We start from the raw sequence: 15,320 nt of genomic DNA, 5'->3' as shown, positions 1-15,320 counted from the left end.
AATGTTGTCAAACAACAAATAACAGCATTTTTAAAAGGTTATCAATATTTTGCATGTATTTCACATATTTATGTAAATATTTTGCTGACACCCCAAATTAAACAATTTCTACTACACATCTCAAAGTCTAGACCAGGTATAAAACTCCGTCAGGACACATGTGGTGTAGCTGCATAATGCCAAGATGTTAAACGCAGATAAAGAGAAGAAAAGCATAGACTGTTCACATATTTTGCCTTAACTAATGAGAACCATCAGGGCTCCATTACTCTGGTCTAGATTAAGTGATGTCTGTCCGCCTTCACGCACATGCTCATCTGGTTTTGTTTATGTCAGCCTGCCATTTTGATATCAGTATGCATCATCACACAAATGTACACACACACACGTAGTGACTTTAAGTTCAGAATAAAGTAAAATGACTATTAATAACAACTACACAGACTCACAGCCACATATACATACACGCTTTCTAAAATATTCGTTTACTTGCACAATTAATGTTCCCTCACATGAACTTGTTGCGATTAGAATAATTTCACGTTTCTAATTCATTCCAAAACCTCTTTACACCAACAACAACAACTCTGAGGGGAAAGTGCGGACATAAACCCTTTCCAGCCCAAAGTCAGTCTCAAATATTCGGCTATTGATAGGTTTGTCTCAACATTACAGCAATTATCCAAAATATTTTTTTGTGGCCATACAAATGTAGTTTTATTATTAGCCTTTACGGCTTTGTTAGCATTGAGCCTAATGTATATGCTAGTTCACTCCTAAAAACGGACAAAATAGCATTTTAGCAGATATACCGGTACATATATCTTCCGCTTCAGAGAAAATAACCAAAAATATTTATTGTTTAGAGGCATGTAAAAAAATTGGTTCAATCAAATGCTCTCTATTGACAACCCAATAAAGTAGTTTAGCTATTACAAAACAGGAAAAAAAGAAGGATTTTGTTAACATGACTAGCCTAACTTCCTCTTTCGAAAGAAAGAAGAAAAAAAAAGAAAAAACGGGAAGAAAACTTGCTTTAAAAGAAACCATTTTATGGGGTCTATAAAGTAGTAACTCAGTGGGAATTAAAAAAAAAACTTTGTATAAATAAAAAATTTTTATTTGTTAACAAATAAGATAACTGGCAATTGCCTCTGTTTAGCACTGCATAGCTAACTAGCAAGTAAGAGACATTTTCCAAAAACATTCAAAATCTTAATTATTAATTAATATACAGAAACACACAAACACACACTAGTTTCCCCATTCAAAATAAAGCCTATAAAGTGAAACAGGAAGTAGTTTAAGTGACCAAACCGCCGTGAGTTTCATTCGTCCACTACAAATATAATCCAATTGGCTTCAGCTTTTTTCACAAGCCTCAAAGGAAGAAATGCTGAAGGAATGTTTCATGTGGCTTTGGAAATGAGTTTGTGCAGATCAATTGCATAAGAGTTAAAGTTTCTATGTGGCTGCACTTGAACAGGAGCGAATATAAGAAACAACGGCTCCCTCTGTTGGTGAAGATAACACACAACACTACAAGGGTAAAGCCAGAGTCTCCCGTACGACCTCTGACCCGTGACACAGGTTTCATGGGCTGATGAGGGACCTTTGAGCTCAAGCTGGTAAATTACTCAAGCTTTGTACTTTGCACAAACACGTCAGGTTAGATCAGGTCAAGTTGTATCCCTTAAAACTCATCTTTGACAATCAAAATGACATTTTTAAAAGTCTTTTAATGTGAAAACAATTGCTTCATGCCTTCTTGAACTTTAATGTAACTCCACACCCTTGCCTTGTTTAGTATACGCGGAAAAATGAATATGCAAATTAGCCCCGCCTCCACACACTCGCACCAGCACAGAATACCTGATCCACTGATAAAAGTTAAAAAATGGCAAGTGGAAATACTGGTTTAATTCAGCCATATTTGTTTAAACCAGAAATTGACTGAGTGAATTATACAGGCTCGTCTACAAGTCGATGTATTAGAATGGGAATGCGCTTTACTGTATGTATCGCTCTTACAACGTGACACATAACGGTAATTCATATGATTAGCCTTTGCCTTGTCTATGTTATCAAACATCTAATAGTGTGTTGCCCAAACCATGTTCCCGTTCACCATCTCAGAGTCAGGCCGCTGCCTTCTAAAAACACTGGACATCATCGAATGTCAGTGGAGAAAAGCCCCGGGATTGGTCACATGTTCGTAACCGCAGGATACAGGGACGTTTCAAACCGTGTTTTTGAGACTGTCTTTGGTTCGCTGCAGTTTTAAGGAGAAAATACTCAGCAATGGTGTTGACTGGTGAATTTGCACATGGTTTGTCTTAAAGTATATTTTAAAACACCAAACAGACATATACACAACATTAAGCTTGGGTCTTTAAGCTAGGGTGACCAGATGAGATTGGCTGAAATTCGGGACAGGACGGGTGGGGGGTGACGGGTGTGGGGTTTGGGCGCGGCAAAAATGACGTCATTGCGGTGTGGGCGGTCGTGCGCGTTGGGTTCGCAAGACACAATTTCGCCTGGCGGTGTGCGCGACATTTTTTGTAACAACGCGCGCGGCGCCGCATCCGAAGATGAACGACTTCGAGCCGAATCTGGCCGAGCTCAAACTTCTCACCACACCGGCACCCAGTTTGCACGTCTAAATGAGTTGCTTACATTTAAAAAATGAGCATACAATAGCATAAAAAGTATTTTTAATGAACATAAAGGTCCATGTTTAATAAAAATGTTCACGAAACTTAATGAAATGTTTAGTGAAATTAGAAAATATGTAAGAGATCGTTAATATACTTATGTTTTATACACATTCTCATATCCATATATTTTGTTTTATTGTCACTAGTATCTCAGGGTTTACTGGGTTTTACACGATTCTTTTTGTAGTGTGGTATTGGTGGTGGTGTACTAAAATAAACATTGTCACGTGTGTAGCTTTCTTCTCACTGCTGATTCCTGATGGTTTAGAGGACAATTACTCCAGTCGCCCCCTGTCGTTTCACAGAATAGTACAACGGCGAGCGCGTCAAGTATAAACGCCTCGTCCGTTTGCGGAGGTGCAAGCGCAGTCTGCGGAGACTCGCGCTGCGGAGCCAGGCGAAAGTATAACCAAGGCTTAACACTAATAAGTCTTATGCCAAAATTATTATTACGACTAAATTGTCGGTCGTTAAATAATTGTGTAGATGATTTGCTTTGTGTAACCCGACATCAGACATTAGGCCCATATTTAACGGCTCTGGGACGACTCAACCTCCACGGACAGTTTTTAATGTTTTATCAGACAATAACAACTCAAGAAATTGCTTTAGTATAATTTTCGGGACAATTAGGGCCAGATTCGGGATTCGGGACAACAGCTTAGATTTCGGGACTGTCCCGAATTTTTCGGGACATCTGGTCACCCTACTTTAAGCACAGGTGTTCGGGAGTAACACTCACCTGTGCTTGAACGGCCAGATGAAACGCTCCCTTTTTAAACGGCAGAAGCCCGCCGTTCTGATTCCGTGTGCCTTCTGGAAACACCCACAATCGGATCTACGGAAAGTTAAAAACACAAAATGAGATTCTTTGCAGCACCCACTGAAAATGACTAGCAATTAATATATAGATGGATAAATAGATGCAACAAAGTACCAAACCACAATTTAGTTTGCAAAATATTAAATGACATCATTGCTGTTGTTAGAATGTTTGGTATTCAGAAATCAACAGAAGTATTTTTCGTATTAATTTTCTCAATATGAATTTAAAAAAAACAAAGAGGATTTGTGGATGGCAGTGAAGTGACGCAACTGATGCTGGTGGGTCACATGACAATGATAACATGTAAATGTGATTTTTTTTAAATCAAAAAGGAAACTACACCTCAATAGGAGCGTATACCATCAATTAACATGGTTTGAGCTGAATGAATTGACAGGAAGACTTAGTAAAGACGAGACCTGGTCGGCTAACATGGTTTTAGCAGCTTCACTCATGACATTCTTGGCGTCTCTGGTCTTTTGGCGGTTGATGAAGACGATTCCTCCCAGCCAGCAAATCATGCCCACCGTCCCGGCCCATACCAGCTCCTTCTTAGCTACCATCGTGCAGCGGTCCGGCAGTATCTCCATCATGCCTGCAGAGATGAGTCAGTACACAAGCATGATCACGTAACATCTGGGTGTGCATGTAGAAAGAAGCTAGTTCATGCAGGTCCGGTCATGTTGGCAGAGCTCAACAGGATTTTGACCCAGCTTTTTTGCCAGATTGCGATCCCAACCATGTTTTGAAAGGCAAGAGTGGGTAAACATGGTAATACCGAAAACATTAAGTGTTGATTGGTTGTGTGTATTGGTTCACCTAGCACGTCGAGTGATGATTGGTGGTTGGAGATGATGACGTAGGGTCCTTCTGTCTGTAGATGCTCCCAACCGCTGACCTGATAGCGCAGACCCAGGAAATACTTCACATGACGAACCATGAACCGGATTACCCTGCAGGAAGTAAACAGACATTACAATCCAGAGCACGACTGATAACGGTCACTCAATCCATTTTCACAAACATGGCTTCTATATCTCTTTCAATGCAAGACATTTTCCCAGCATTTTATCATTCACCAGGTAGAAATAAAACTTTTTTTAGTAGTATATTGTTTTCTCGATTTTAATCGTAACAGCCCATCAAAAATGCACATTTTGACGTATTGATCACGTCCGTAACTTGTTTTTCGAATCACTAGCTTCAAGTACAAGCATAAAGAAGACTACAACACTAATAATATCCATCAAGCACTATGTCATTAATTATACAAATTTTCTACATTCCAAAATGGTTTGGTCAAAAAGTTTGTTTGAATCTCTAAAAAACATTAAAAAAAATTTAGACAAAATAAAGTGACCAAGATCTTGTTTATAAGTGCAATAATTATCCAAGCTAACATGAATGCACTTGTATGTGTGTAAAAGACAAGGTTCTTATAGTTAAAGGTATAGCGGAGGATTTTTTACTTCCAGGTGGATCACCTATACTATAGGTCCTCTTAATTGTCAATCATTCTGGTGAATCAATCAAACTTTTCAAAAAGTGGAGAGGGCGGGTCTTATCTAAAATTCGGAAAGATCCTCCATTATGCCTTTAACTTAAACTAAAACTATTTTGTTATAAATATAAGATGAAAAACTTTAAATGAAAATTGGCAACTAACTGAAATTATGTTGTTGAGTTGACATTGAAGAACTAGAAATTACTAATTGCACATACATACAAATGAAAAGTAAAATTGATTTGATGTTGCGCGATAGAACAGAGAGATTAAAGATGTAGTATCTGTGAGACCTTTGAACACATAAGAGCTTCATATCAGTAATGTGAATAAGTGGAGCAAATGTGGGCCAAAGACATCTGCGGTTATGCAACACCGCAGCTGAAGCGAGTCAACAAAACTTGTTCATTCAAATATTTCAGGATCCTGAAAGATGATACAATGAATTGTGTTCAAATACTTAGGGTTAGTGGTTTAGCACAACACTTCACCCCAAGTAATATATATATATATATTGTATGCTGCTGTCAATCGATAAAAAAAATTATAACTATTAACCATAATTTTTTTCTGTGATTAATCGCAATTAAAAACACATACATTTTTGTATATATTTAGTTTATATATTTTATAATGTATTAATTTCACAGTTAATCTCCAACATAAAGACAGTATATTAACTAGCCAAAGGGTGACAAAAATTAACGGATGCTGCGTTAATAGCGTTAAATATTTGAACGCTTTAAACTGTCTTCCAGCCACTTCTGCTGGAATTTGAACTTTTTCCCATTTTTCTGGTCTAGTTTTATTCCTGTCCACCGCTGTACAAAAGGCCCTCCGCATCACGGCAATTTTGCTCCAGCCGGAAGCAATTACCAAACCGGTTCCGCGTTTATCACACTATCGTACAAATTTTGCAACAGCAAATAAAAATGATTAATTATGAAGGCTATATTCAAATAAATTGATAATATAACATTTTCTTCAAAACTATATCTACATTTTTAATGCCTGTAGGATTCAAATTTAATGCTTTTTAATGCCATTTAAGGCCTTCATTTTAGCAAAATCCATTTAATGACTTTTAATGCCCCGCGAAAACCCTGCTAAATATAAACATTTACTGTTCATTTGATTTGATTTAGCTCTGGTTCAATAATGCACAAAAATGCATGTCTGTTTCCAGAGTTTACACAGGCATTTTCTCAACAGTGATGGTTGTGAAATTACCCTGAGGGTTTGAGTTTGACATGTTGTGAATGGTAAACAACAGCTCTCGTTCTTAGCAGTCACTGCATGTGCGTTTTGTTACAAGAATCTCAGCCAGGTCTGCAATAAATCTGGACTGCTATTTTTACTGTAAGTTTATTTGAATTGTTTGAATTCGTTTAGCTTAAAAATCTACCTCATGATTACACAGAAATTAAAAAATATATATATCGAAAATTTCTCTGTCATAGGAACTGCATAAATGTGACTGTATAAAGAACAAGAAGAAAAATAATTACATTTCTTCCATTCAAACATTTGGGGTCGGTAAATTATTTTTATTTTTTTTATATTTGATTTAAAAAAAAAACAGGATAATTGTGAAATATTATTACAATTTTAAATAACTGTTTTCTATTTTAATATACACGTTAAAATGTTATTTATTCATGTGATGACAAAGCTGAATTTTCACCCTAACAGCATTAACTTGAAATAGAGTTTTTGTAACATTATAAACATTCACTTTTGATCAATTCAATGCATCCTTGCTGAATAAAAGTATTAATTTCTTAAAAGAAAACAACTTACTGACGCCAACATTTTGAACTGTAGTGTACCATGTAAATAGCATAGTATATGAATATGATAATCAATCAGTACAATGATTTTTAAAATTTTTTATAAAAATGCATTTGCATCTTATACTTTAACTGCACTGTGCATTATGCATTCTATTTGTGTACTCTGTACTCTGAGTACTCTGTAAAAGAAAAGTACCATGGTACTACCAAAGTAACATCATGCCACATAGATTTGGTCATCACACATTGGCACATATTTACATATTCATCTAAACTTCGCTCTCAGCAGTGTGGTCGGTGTCGTATGTTAGCTATCACTGGTCACGTATTTCGAATTTCGTTTTACCTCTAAACGAAGAACGAAAAAACTAACGCGAGTATATCAGGGCCTTAAAGGACACCCCGGGTATTAATATAACGTAAATGATGTCTCTTACTGAAATACGTAGTAGAAAACCCATGAAAGATTTACGTTATTTTAAAAAATCCACATCGTTTTATACATATTTTGGACAATGGGGGGCGCCATTTTAGGTGCGCAGTGCATTCTGTGTCGATGACGTCAAATGGTTGCACTGGATGAGCTAGCCTACTTACTGTTGCTATTTTTGCTGCAACACAGAAAAAAAAAAATACTGATATATTTTGGTTGTTATTTTCAGTCGAAGGGCAACAAGAGAAGTGATGTAAGTCTTCGCTGCTTTCCTAGAGATAAGAAGAGGAGAAAACACACAAGTGTATGAAACTTAAATCCATCCTAAAGTGCGTTTTGGTCTAATAAGAAAAGGTCAAACTGAATGATCCATTGTGTCACAGTGGGATATTGACTGCTAGGGGCTTGTGACGGTTCACTGGGACCATTATAAAGAAAGAAAGTGATGAAACTGTTTTCATATCACAATAAATATCACAGAAAAACTAAATTTCGCAATGTTATTTTTTTCCAATAGTGTTCAGCCTTACACCACAGACTTTATTTCAAGCGTTTAACCAAAAACACACTGACTTCAGGACGGCGAAAGAGGAAGTGCTAAAATGCTTACTTGTTTCTAGGTTTTGGTCTACAAAAATACATCATCCTCACACTCTATTACCACCAGCTATGGAACGGCAAACATATTTTATTTGTTACTACACACATCTTAAATAAACTCTGTTATCATAAATGTCAACCTGTGCTCTGACACGTTAACCCTAATACACAAGCACAAAGGAACAAGAGTTTAAACCCTGTCAAGCTTGGCTGTTATCATAGTTATCCATGTTAAATTCACGAATAGCTTATCAAGAACACACAACAACTCCGATTGAAGGTTATACTACAATCTTTTTGAGAGGTTTATTTTGTCTTCATGTACCCTCATGTATTACTTAATTTCTATTGTGAAACATTACAGGAGATATTATCAATAATGCACCGGCCAGGGTTATTACAGTTAAACCATAAAAATCATATTCTTGTTTGAAATAAAATAAATGTTAACTAAAATATAAAAAAACTTTAAACTTATTTTATATCAAATAGCTGCATCATTTTTCATTTTCATTTAGTTTAACTAAAACTAATTAAAATAATAACTAATAAAAATTATAAAAACACGACAAAATTTCTAAAACTAATTTTTTTTTTTTTTTTTTACTGTAGTATCTTAATGATACTAAGGTAAAACTGGTACAGGCCACGATGAATGGGGACTGGAGCTTAAATTGTTGATTGTGATTGTTGTTATTGTAGGAACAATAAAAATTGTTCCTAATCGCATGACTTCATAAAACTTGAACATCATTTTTTGTGTCCATTTTGAAGTTTTAAATCTCCAATACTGTAAGCACATGTAAAAGAATAAACTGATTGTCTCTAAATGGTGTTGGTGATGATAAAACAACACATTTTCATATTGTCGCTGAAGGGCGGAAAACTCGTATTGTTTAAATAATTAAACACTGTGTCGTCAAAGTTGGTTTTGTGGCTTTATATATGGCCAGACACTTGCACTTGTCATCATAATATTAACATTTGATGAAAATCAAGATTAAATGGAGTTATGAGGTTTTTGACCAGCGAATGACAGAGATATGCGTTTCGTCCATCAATAGAATGGCCGCATCTGAAGCAGTAAATGCATCACATTAGGTTTTCATCAACTTACAACTTAGGTTATAAAGTTTATTGTTGATATGTGGGTGCTCAGCTTTTCTTGTTGAATACTTTGGACAAAATATCATGATATAAAAGATGAAGCGCTATGCACAGGATATGTTGGCTATGCCAGCAAGTACCAGACTAACGGTGCGTGTCCACTGGCGCTGTGCAAGCGGAGCGGAGCGAGCGTTTTCAATTCATTCCAATGGAAGTCGAGCTTCACGCTTGCGCAGTGCATTTTGGGATTGAAAGCGGACCGGAGAAAGCGTTGAGAGCGACCGAGAGCGTCAAAAGGTTGGGCAGGACTTTATGCAAATATCAAGCGAAAAACGCGGTCGGCAGCCAATTGCTGTGAGGTTCGGGATGTGACGTCTGTTTTGAGAGTTTAAAAATATGCAAATTGTACCGGAGTTTATGCTGGATTTAGTGCTTAAACCATTTTGTTTACAAATTAGACCCTTTGCAGTTGTTATAAATATGTTAAAGATTTTATTTTGGATGTGTTCATTGTGATTATATTGGCTGGTTTTATAAAAGTTTATACAATTGAAATATCTTTGCTTGGTGCATTTGGAAACAAAGCTTGTCTATTTCTAAATGTAATCGCGTGAATCTCTAATGATTATACTGTGTGTGTGTTGTAAAAAACTTAGATTAAACACACTCGCAACAGACACACCCCAAAGCGGAGGCGTTATAGCGTTGCCAGCGGCACTGAGCGGAGTTTTGCCGCTGTAGTGGACACGCACCGTAAAGGCCCGTTCACACCGAGACGAATATCGGCTTGCGTTATTCGCCAGCGTTTTTCAACGCGTTTTTTGTGTTCACACCCAAGCGATTTTCGCTGACGATGAGCCGAGTGAACATGCAAATTCATTCCCTGACATTAGATGGCGCTTAATGTAAAACAGAAACCACTCCATAACAGTTCTCTTTTATCAAGATTTTTGTAGTCGCTGTCGCGTTTGTCACATAGTTCTTTATGTTCCGACACCAACGAGACCAGCAGCTCTACATTCATCTTGCCTTGCATCTTCCTTGTCTTATTTCTTCCCGGCAGTGTAGACGCTACTTGGCGTATATCTTCTTCGCCGTTACGTATGTGTGCTCGGCAAGACCGTTTTGTGTTTGAGCGCCCCCAAGTTGTGTTTTACTGTAACTTCAGAAGCTCCAGACACGTGAACAAAAGCGGCAATCTCATTGGTCGGATAGTTTTTGACGCGGCGCGTCAAACCAAAAAAACGAACCCGAGGCGTTTTTTAAAAAATGGCGCTTTTACGCGTGGCGTTTTTCGCGCCGGTGCGCACACTCACATTGGCGCCCTTTGTTTAGTCACGAGGCGTTAAACGTCGGCGAATATCGTGCGAAATTCGTCCCGGTGTGAACAGGCCTTAAGACTCTTCTCCATTCTTTAAATAAAAAAAACATTAGCCATTATAGACAGTAGAAGTAGACAGTTTCTTGAGTAAAGAAAATGCTGTTCTTTTTCAAACATCAGTTCTGTTTACCTTTGCATTGCAAATAATAAGTGATCTACAGTATCTCCACCTGTGTGCATCACTTCATTCATGATAGATGTAGGTGGAGTTATGAGGTTTGACTGACAGTTTGAGGATCCAATGGAGTTAGCCTACTTCGTTTAGTCACAACAAGCTAATTTTAATACTTTTCATTGTTTAATTATTTTGTAAAACCCACATACAGGCATAAAGGATGACCAGTAGCATTGATTCTTAAAATAAACGACGGAATATAGAGATACAAGGTTTCCGCCCGACAGCGATAATATATTCTTATTTGTAGCATTTATTTTCATTTAAATTTTTCTTCTTTTTTTTGGTAATTTGATAATTCTCCACGGCACACCTGACAACCTGTCACAGTGGTTGGGAAACTGCTCTGACTCTCTCTCTATTAGCCTCGTCAGCTCTCCCCTTTCACCCAATATAAGTTCAGAATCCTTGCATCATCTCTCCATGTGGCACAATCACTCTTTCCTATCACAATGATAAAGAGAGAGAGAGAGAGAGAGAGAGAGAGAGAAAGGGTGTTAGGTCATCCTGTTAAACCCTTAATTGCCATGACCAAAACACCTAAGCTTGCATAAATTAGTTTCCACATATTTGCCGCGATCAGATTCTAGTATGTACAGTGTTTTGCACGCATGACAACACTTCAACACTTGATAGTCGAGGAACGGTAAGTCAACACTGACACATGAGCTCACACTCTCCTGGCGTAATTACCGGGTAACGTCGCACCCCCACATTCAAACACTGTCCTGAACAGACTTGCTCATCTGAACCAGCTCATCTACAAACCCTACACATGGCACTCATAGCTTGAATCACTAAACAGGCCATATAAAATATCAGTGAACTTCCACTTGGGAAAGATGATTGCATTAATGACTGCAATAAACCGATGTCTGTTGTTCTATGGCGCCCAGTGTGTTCATTGTACCCTGCGCGTGAGTGAACCGACTGTTATGAAGAGCAGCAATAGTTTTTCGTGAACGTGAAATAGTCTCTTTCAAACATATTTAAAAGCTGCAGAACATCGGGACAGGCGCTGACGGGATCTTTTGTGCACATGCAGTCGGACCTCAGGTCTCTGATTTTCATATCCCATGCACACTATTACTGAAGGCCACAAACACAAGGCTGCTTTTCATATCACACAAGAGATCCTGTCTGTGCCAGTCTGGCTGGCTTAGCTGGGAACACTTAATATTCAGCGATTTTACAGATTTGACTGCACTGACACTATTGGATGAGAAGTGAACTGAGCAGGATGATAACGTCACTGTTTTCTACAGAGCTGCTATATAATTTAAATATTTTTTTATTTGATGCTCTTTAGTCTTTACACAGTTATTGAACAGAATTAACAATGACTGAATTGACCTCAGCTGAACAATGACACTCTTGTCTTTTTAGAGGTGCTTTACAGCAGAGTTGAATTCTGTTTGCATATTGATTTTACTGTTTATCACTGTAAAGCTGCTTTGGAACAATGTGCTATATTGTATACAATACAGTATTTACTGAAAGTATATTACTATATAAATAAAAATGACTTGACCATGTGTGCAGTTGACATAAACTTGACATGGCATATGGTGTGTGACAAGGCATACTCCATTTAAAACAGCTTTTTGCTATTATTATTATTAATCATCAGCATGCATGCAGATTTTATGGCCTCCTAATTGAGACATGGAATATTTTTACTTTTAAAAAGTTTGCACTCATGCAGGTTTATATACAATTTCCTGAAAACATTCATATCAATTGTAATTTAACATTTGATATTCATTATACACAATGATTTTGATAAAAAAAAAAAAAAGTTCTCCAAACTTACTTCTGTCGAGGACCCCAACTTGTAAAAATGCTTCAATAAAGGACTAAATGTCCTATTTAAATGAATGTTCCAGATTCAGTTCTAGATTAAGAAAATAATTCTGACCAACTCCTCAGTTTGTAACTTACAGTGGAAGTCTACAGGACAAGGCATTCTGGAAAGTTAAAAAGCAGTATAAAGCTCCGAGATCACTTATAATTTTCCACAACTCATGTTGTCTGAAGTTTTTTTGTCTACTGAAATCTCTTGGAAAGATATTTTTGCAGTGTTTCGTCAGCAGAACAATCCAAAAACACATTAAGTAATAGTACAACCCACTGAAGAGATGTATTGTCTATCCCTGACAGCCTCGCTTTCATACCCGTTAAAAAATCAAAGATGGCGCAGCAGTGAATAATGTCTATGGGAGGCCAAAAATAATTATAATCAAAATATTCAATGAGATGTTAATGAGAGTTACTAATACATTCCTATTTACATTCCACGGTTGCATTCTAGAACAGTGGCTCCCAAATAGGGTGGCCATGCAATAGTAAAATAATTATTAATACAATTAAATCAAGTAAAATAGCTAAAAATCACTTCTACGGTCACTTAATCATCAAGAAAACCACTAAAGTAAAAAAAATTAGGCATTTGCTTTATTCTATTTATGTATTAATTTCATTGAACAAAACTACAAACACATAATCACACAATCACAATTAATTTAAAAGGGTTGGTTCACCCAAAAATGGAAATGATCCCATATTTACTCACCCTCAAGCCATCCTAGGTGTATCTGTATATGACTTTCTTCTTTCAGCCAAACACAATCGGAATTATATACTAGCTCTTCCAAGCTTTATAATAGGAGCAAATGGTGCCTTGTTTTTTGAAGGCCAAAAAAGTGCATCCATCCGTCATAAAAGTAATCCATACGGGTCCAGGGGGTTAATAAAGGCCTTATGAAGCGAAATGATGCGTCTTTGTAAGAAAAATATACATATTTATACACTTTATAAACTATAATGACTGGCATCCGGTAATGGCTGGACATGAGTTGATTTCCAGCTGAAGCGTGACCTCTGACCCAACGCTTGGCGCATTGACGAATGAGGATAGAAGAACAGAGGATAGAGCAAAACAAAACACCGGTCACAAAATCTAAAACAAGCATTTTTAAAGAGAATTGTCAGAAGAGATTTAGTCTCTTGCCCAGGCCTATTTGTTTTAACCATGGCGTCTACTCATACCAAAGTTTACGCTGAACTCGACTCTCTCATGAACGTGCGGACGGGCATTACCGAAAGCCAGTGATTACAGCTTATAAAGTTATAATTATGGATATTTCTCTTCAAAATCTCAGGTACCATTTTTTAAAATAAAACTCCAATAGTGTTTGTCTGAAAGAAGAAAGTCATATATACACCAAGGATGGCTTTAGGGGGTGAGTTAATTATGGGATTATTAATTATTTCAATTATTAATAATTATAATTCTTAATTCTAAATAAGATTTTCATTTTTGGGTGAACTTAACCCTTTAATGTATTGACAGTCCTAGTTTATGTTAATCAGTTTAAATATTGACTTTGACAGGAGGACCTAGGAGATTCTGTGTAAGTTAAACATCCGATGTTCTAGAACGTCCGTTACCATGGCAGCGACATTCTAGACCGTTACGGAACGGTCATTCAAAATTATTTTCGGCGCGAACATTGATTCTAAACTGATGGCATGGAATCCGCAATTCCATCGATCATCTGTCCACTGTGTGAAACGTGTGACTGTTGGTTTAATCTAGCACCATCGACCAGGATGAACTCTGCACCAGCTGAGCCATGAAACCAATCCATCATGGCCTCATTAATACAACTAGGAAGTCTTCTATCAGACAAACTAGACCATGTAACTAGTAAAGCAACCGTTTCACACCTTTCCACTACATCATCAGAAAACAAACACACGCTTTGGTCGCCATATCTGGCTTGCAGCACGAGACGCTAAACCAGATAGCCTTAAACACATACAAGTGGAATATGCACGCGCTCTAACCGCATATTTACATTATCTTATGTAGATAAAACATACAGAGCTTAATTAATTCTTATTTCGAGTTAAATATAAGATACATAGGCCTGTTCTCTCTACATGTGTGTTCTCGCGTAACGTTACACTGTTCTTAGCGAGCTGGCTAAAGATTCACTAACGTGATCCGAACATCTGTCCGGGGTAAACGGATGCAATGCATTCCTTTACAAATGCATTCACATTTCAGTCATAAAAAACATATGCGGGTACATAAACAAGCAATTTGACCCATGCATCGGACGTGTAAACGATAAAAAAGATGATTGCATGTGTATAGCAATATGTTCCAGTCTTAAAATACAATTGAATCTATATTATGATAGCCAGATTTTCGGTGTAACATCCAATAACCACGTATAATGGCCGCCCAGTGTCCCGAATCAATGCACGAGTGTAGAAAGGAAACATTGTGTGACTTGCGTTGTTGACAACTCACCTCATATTCTCAATGTCTCTGCCGCCGCTTTTCAGAATGCACATCGGTATGGTGGCAACGGCCAGCAGCATCATGTACGCCACATAGAAGCACTTCTTGAAATAGTAAACGAACGTGCTGCTGGTCCATAACAGAAGCGGGAGCACCAGCAGCACAGGCAGCATCCACAGGGCATCCATACCCGCGACCAGCGCCTCTTTCCCGGCTGTCGAGAAATTATACAAGGCCAGCGGTGTGGAGCGGAGGGAAGACCGTACGAGACCAACTCAGAACCGAGTCTACATCAGACACCACGTCCAAGTCGCACACTTGAGCAACTTTACCGATCCTCCTGCTTGTCGTTTACGTAATATAACGCGACCGAGGGGGATGTCAGCCAGAACCGGAGGTTTATAGAGAGAGCCAGGCGTGGGTTATCCACTGAGAGCGCCTCTGAGTGTAACCTTTGGCCGTATGAGTGTGT

The 15,320-nt window shown here is 37.7% G+C and overlaps 1 protein-coding gene across 1 annotated transcript in view; it reads right to left on the bottom strand.

Annotated features, from left to right (window-relative positions):
- The window catches only part of agpat2 (1-acylglycerol-3-phosphate O-acyltransferase 2 (lysophosphatidic acid acyltransferase, beta)), a 20,283-nt gene extending 4,963 nt beyond the window's left edge, over window positions 1-15,320 (bottom strand). The window contains exons 1-4 of the mRNA XM_081391155.1: window positions 14,858-15,320; window positions 4,363-4,496; window positions 3,963-4,138; window positions 3,460-3,555 (exon numbers count right to left, since the gene is read on the bottom strand). Coding sequence (XP_081247281.1) covers window positions 3,460-3,555; window positions 3,963-4,138; window positions 4,363-4,496; window positions 14,858-15,036 — 585 coding nt within the window. The 5' untranslated portion in view covers window positions 15,037-15,320. The remainder of the gene's footprint in view (window positions 1-3,459; window positions 3,556-3,962; window positions 4,139-4,362; window positions 4,497-14,857) is intronic.

This window comes from Scardinius erythrophthalmus (genome assembly GCF_964197995.2).
Source record: "Scardinius erythrophthalmus genome assembly, chromosome: 17".
Classification (NCBI taxonomy): Eukaryota; Metazoa; Chordata; class Actinopteri; order Cypriniformes; family Leuciscidae; genus Scardinius; species Scardinius erythrophthalmus.
This window is presented reverse-complemented; position numbering and strand designations above follow the sequence as displayed.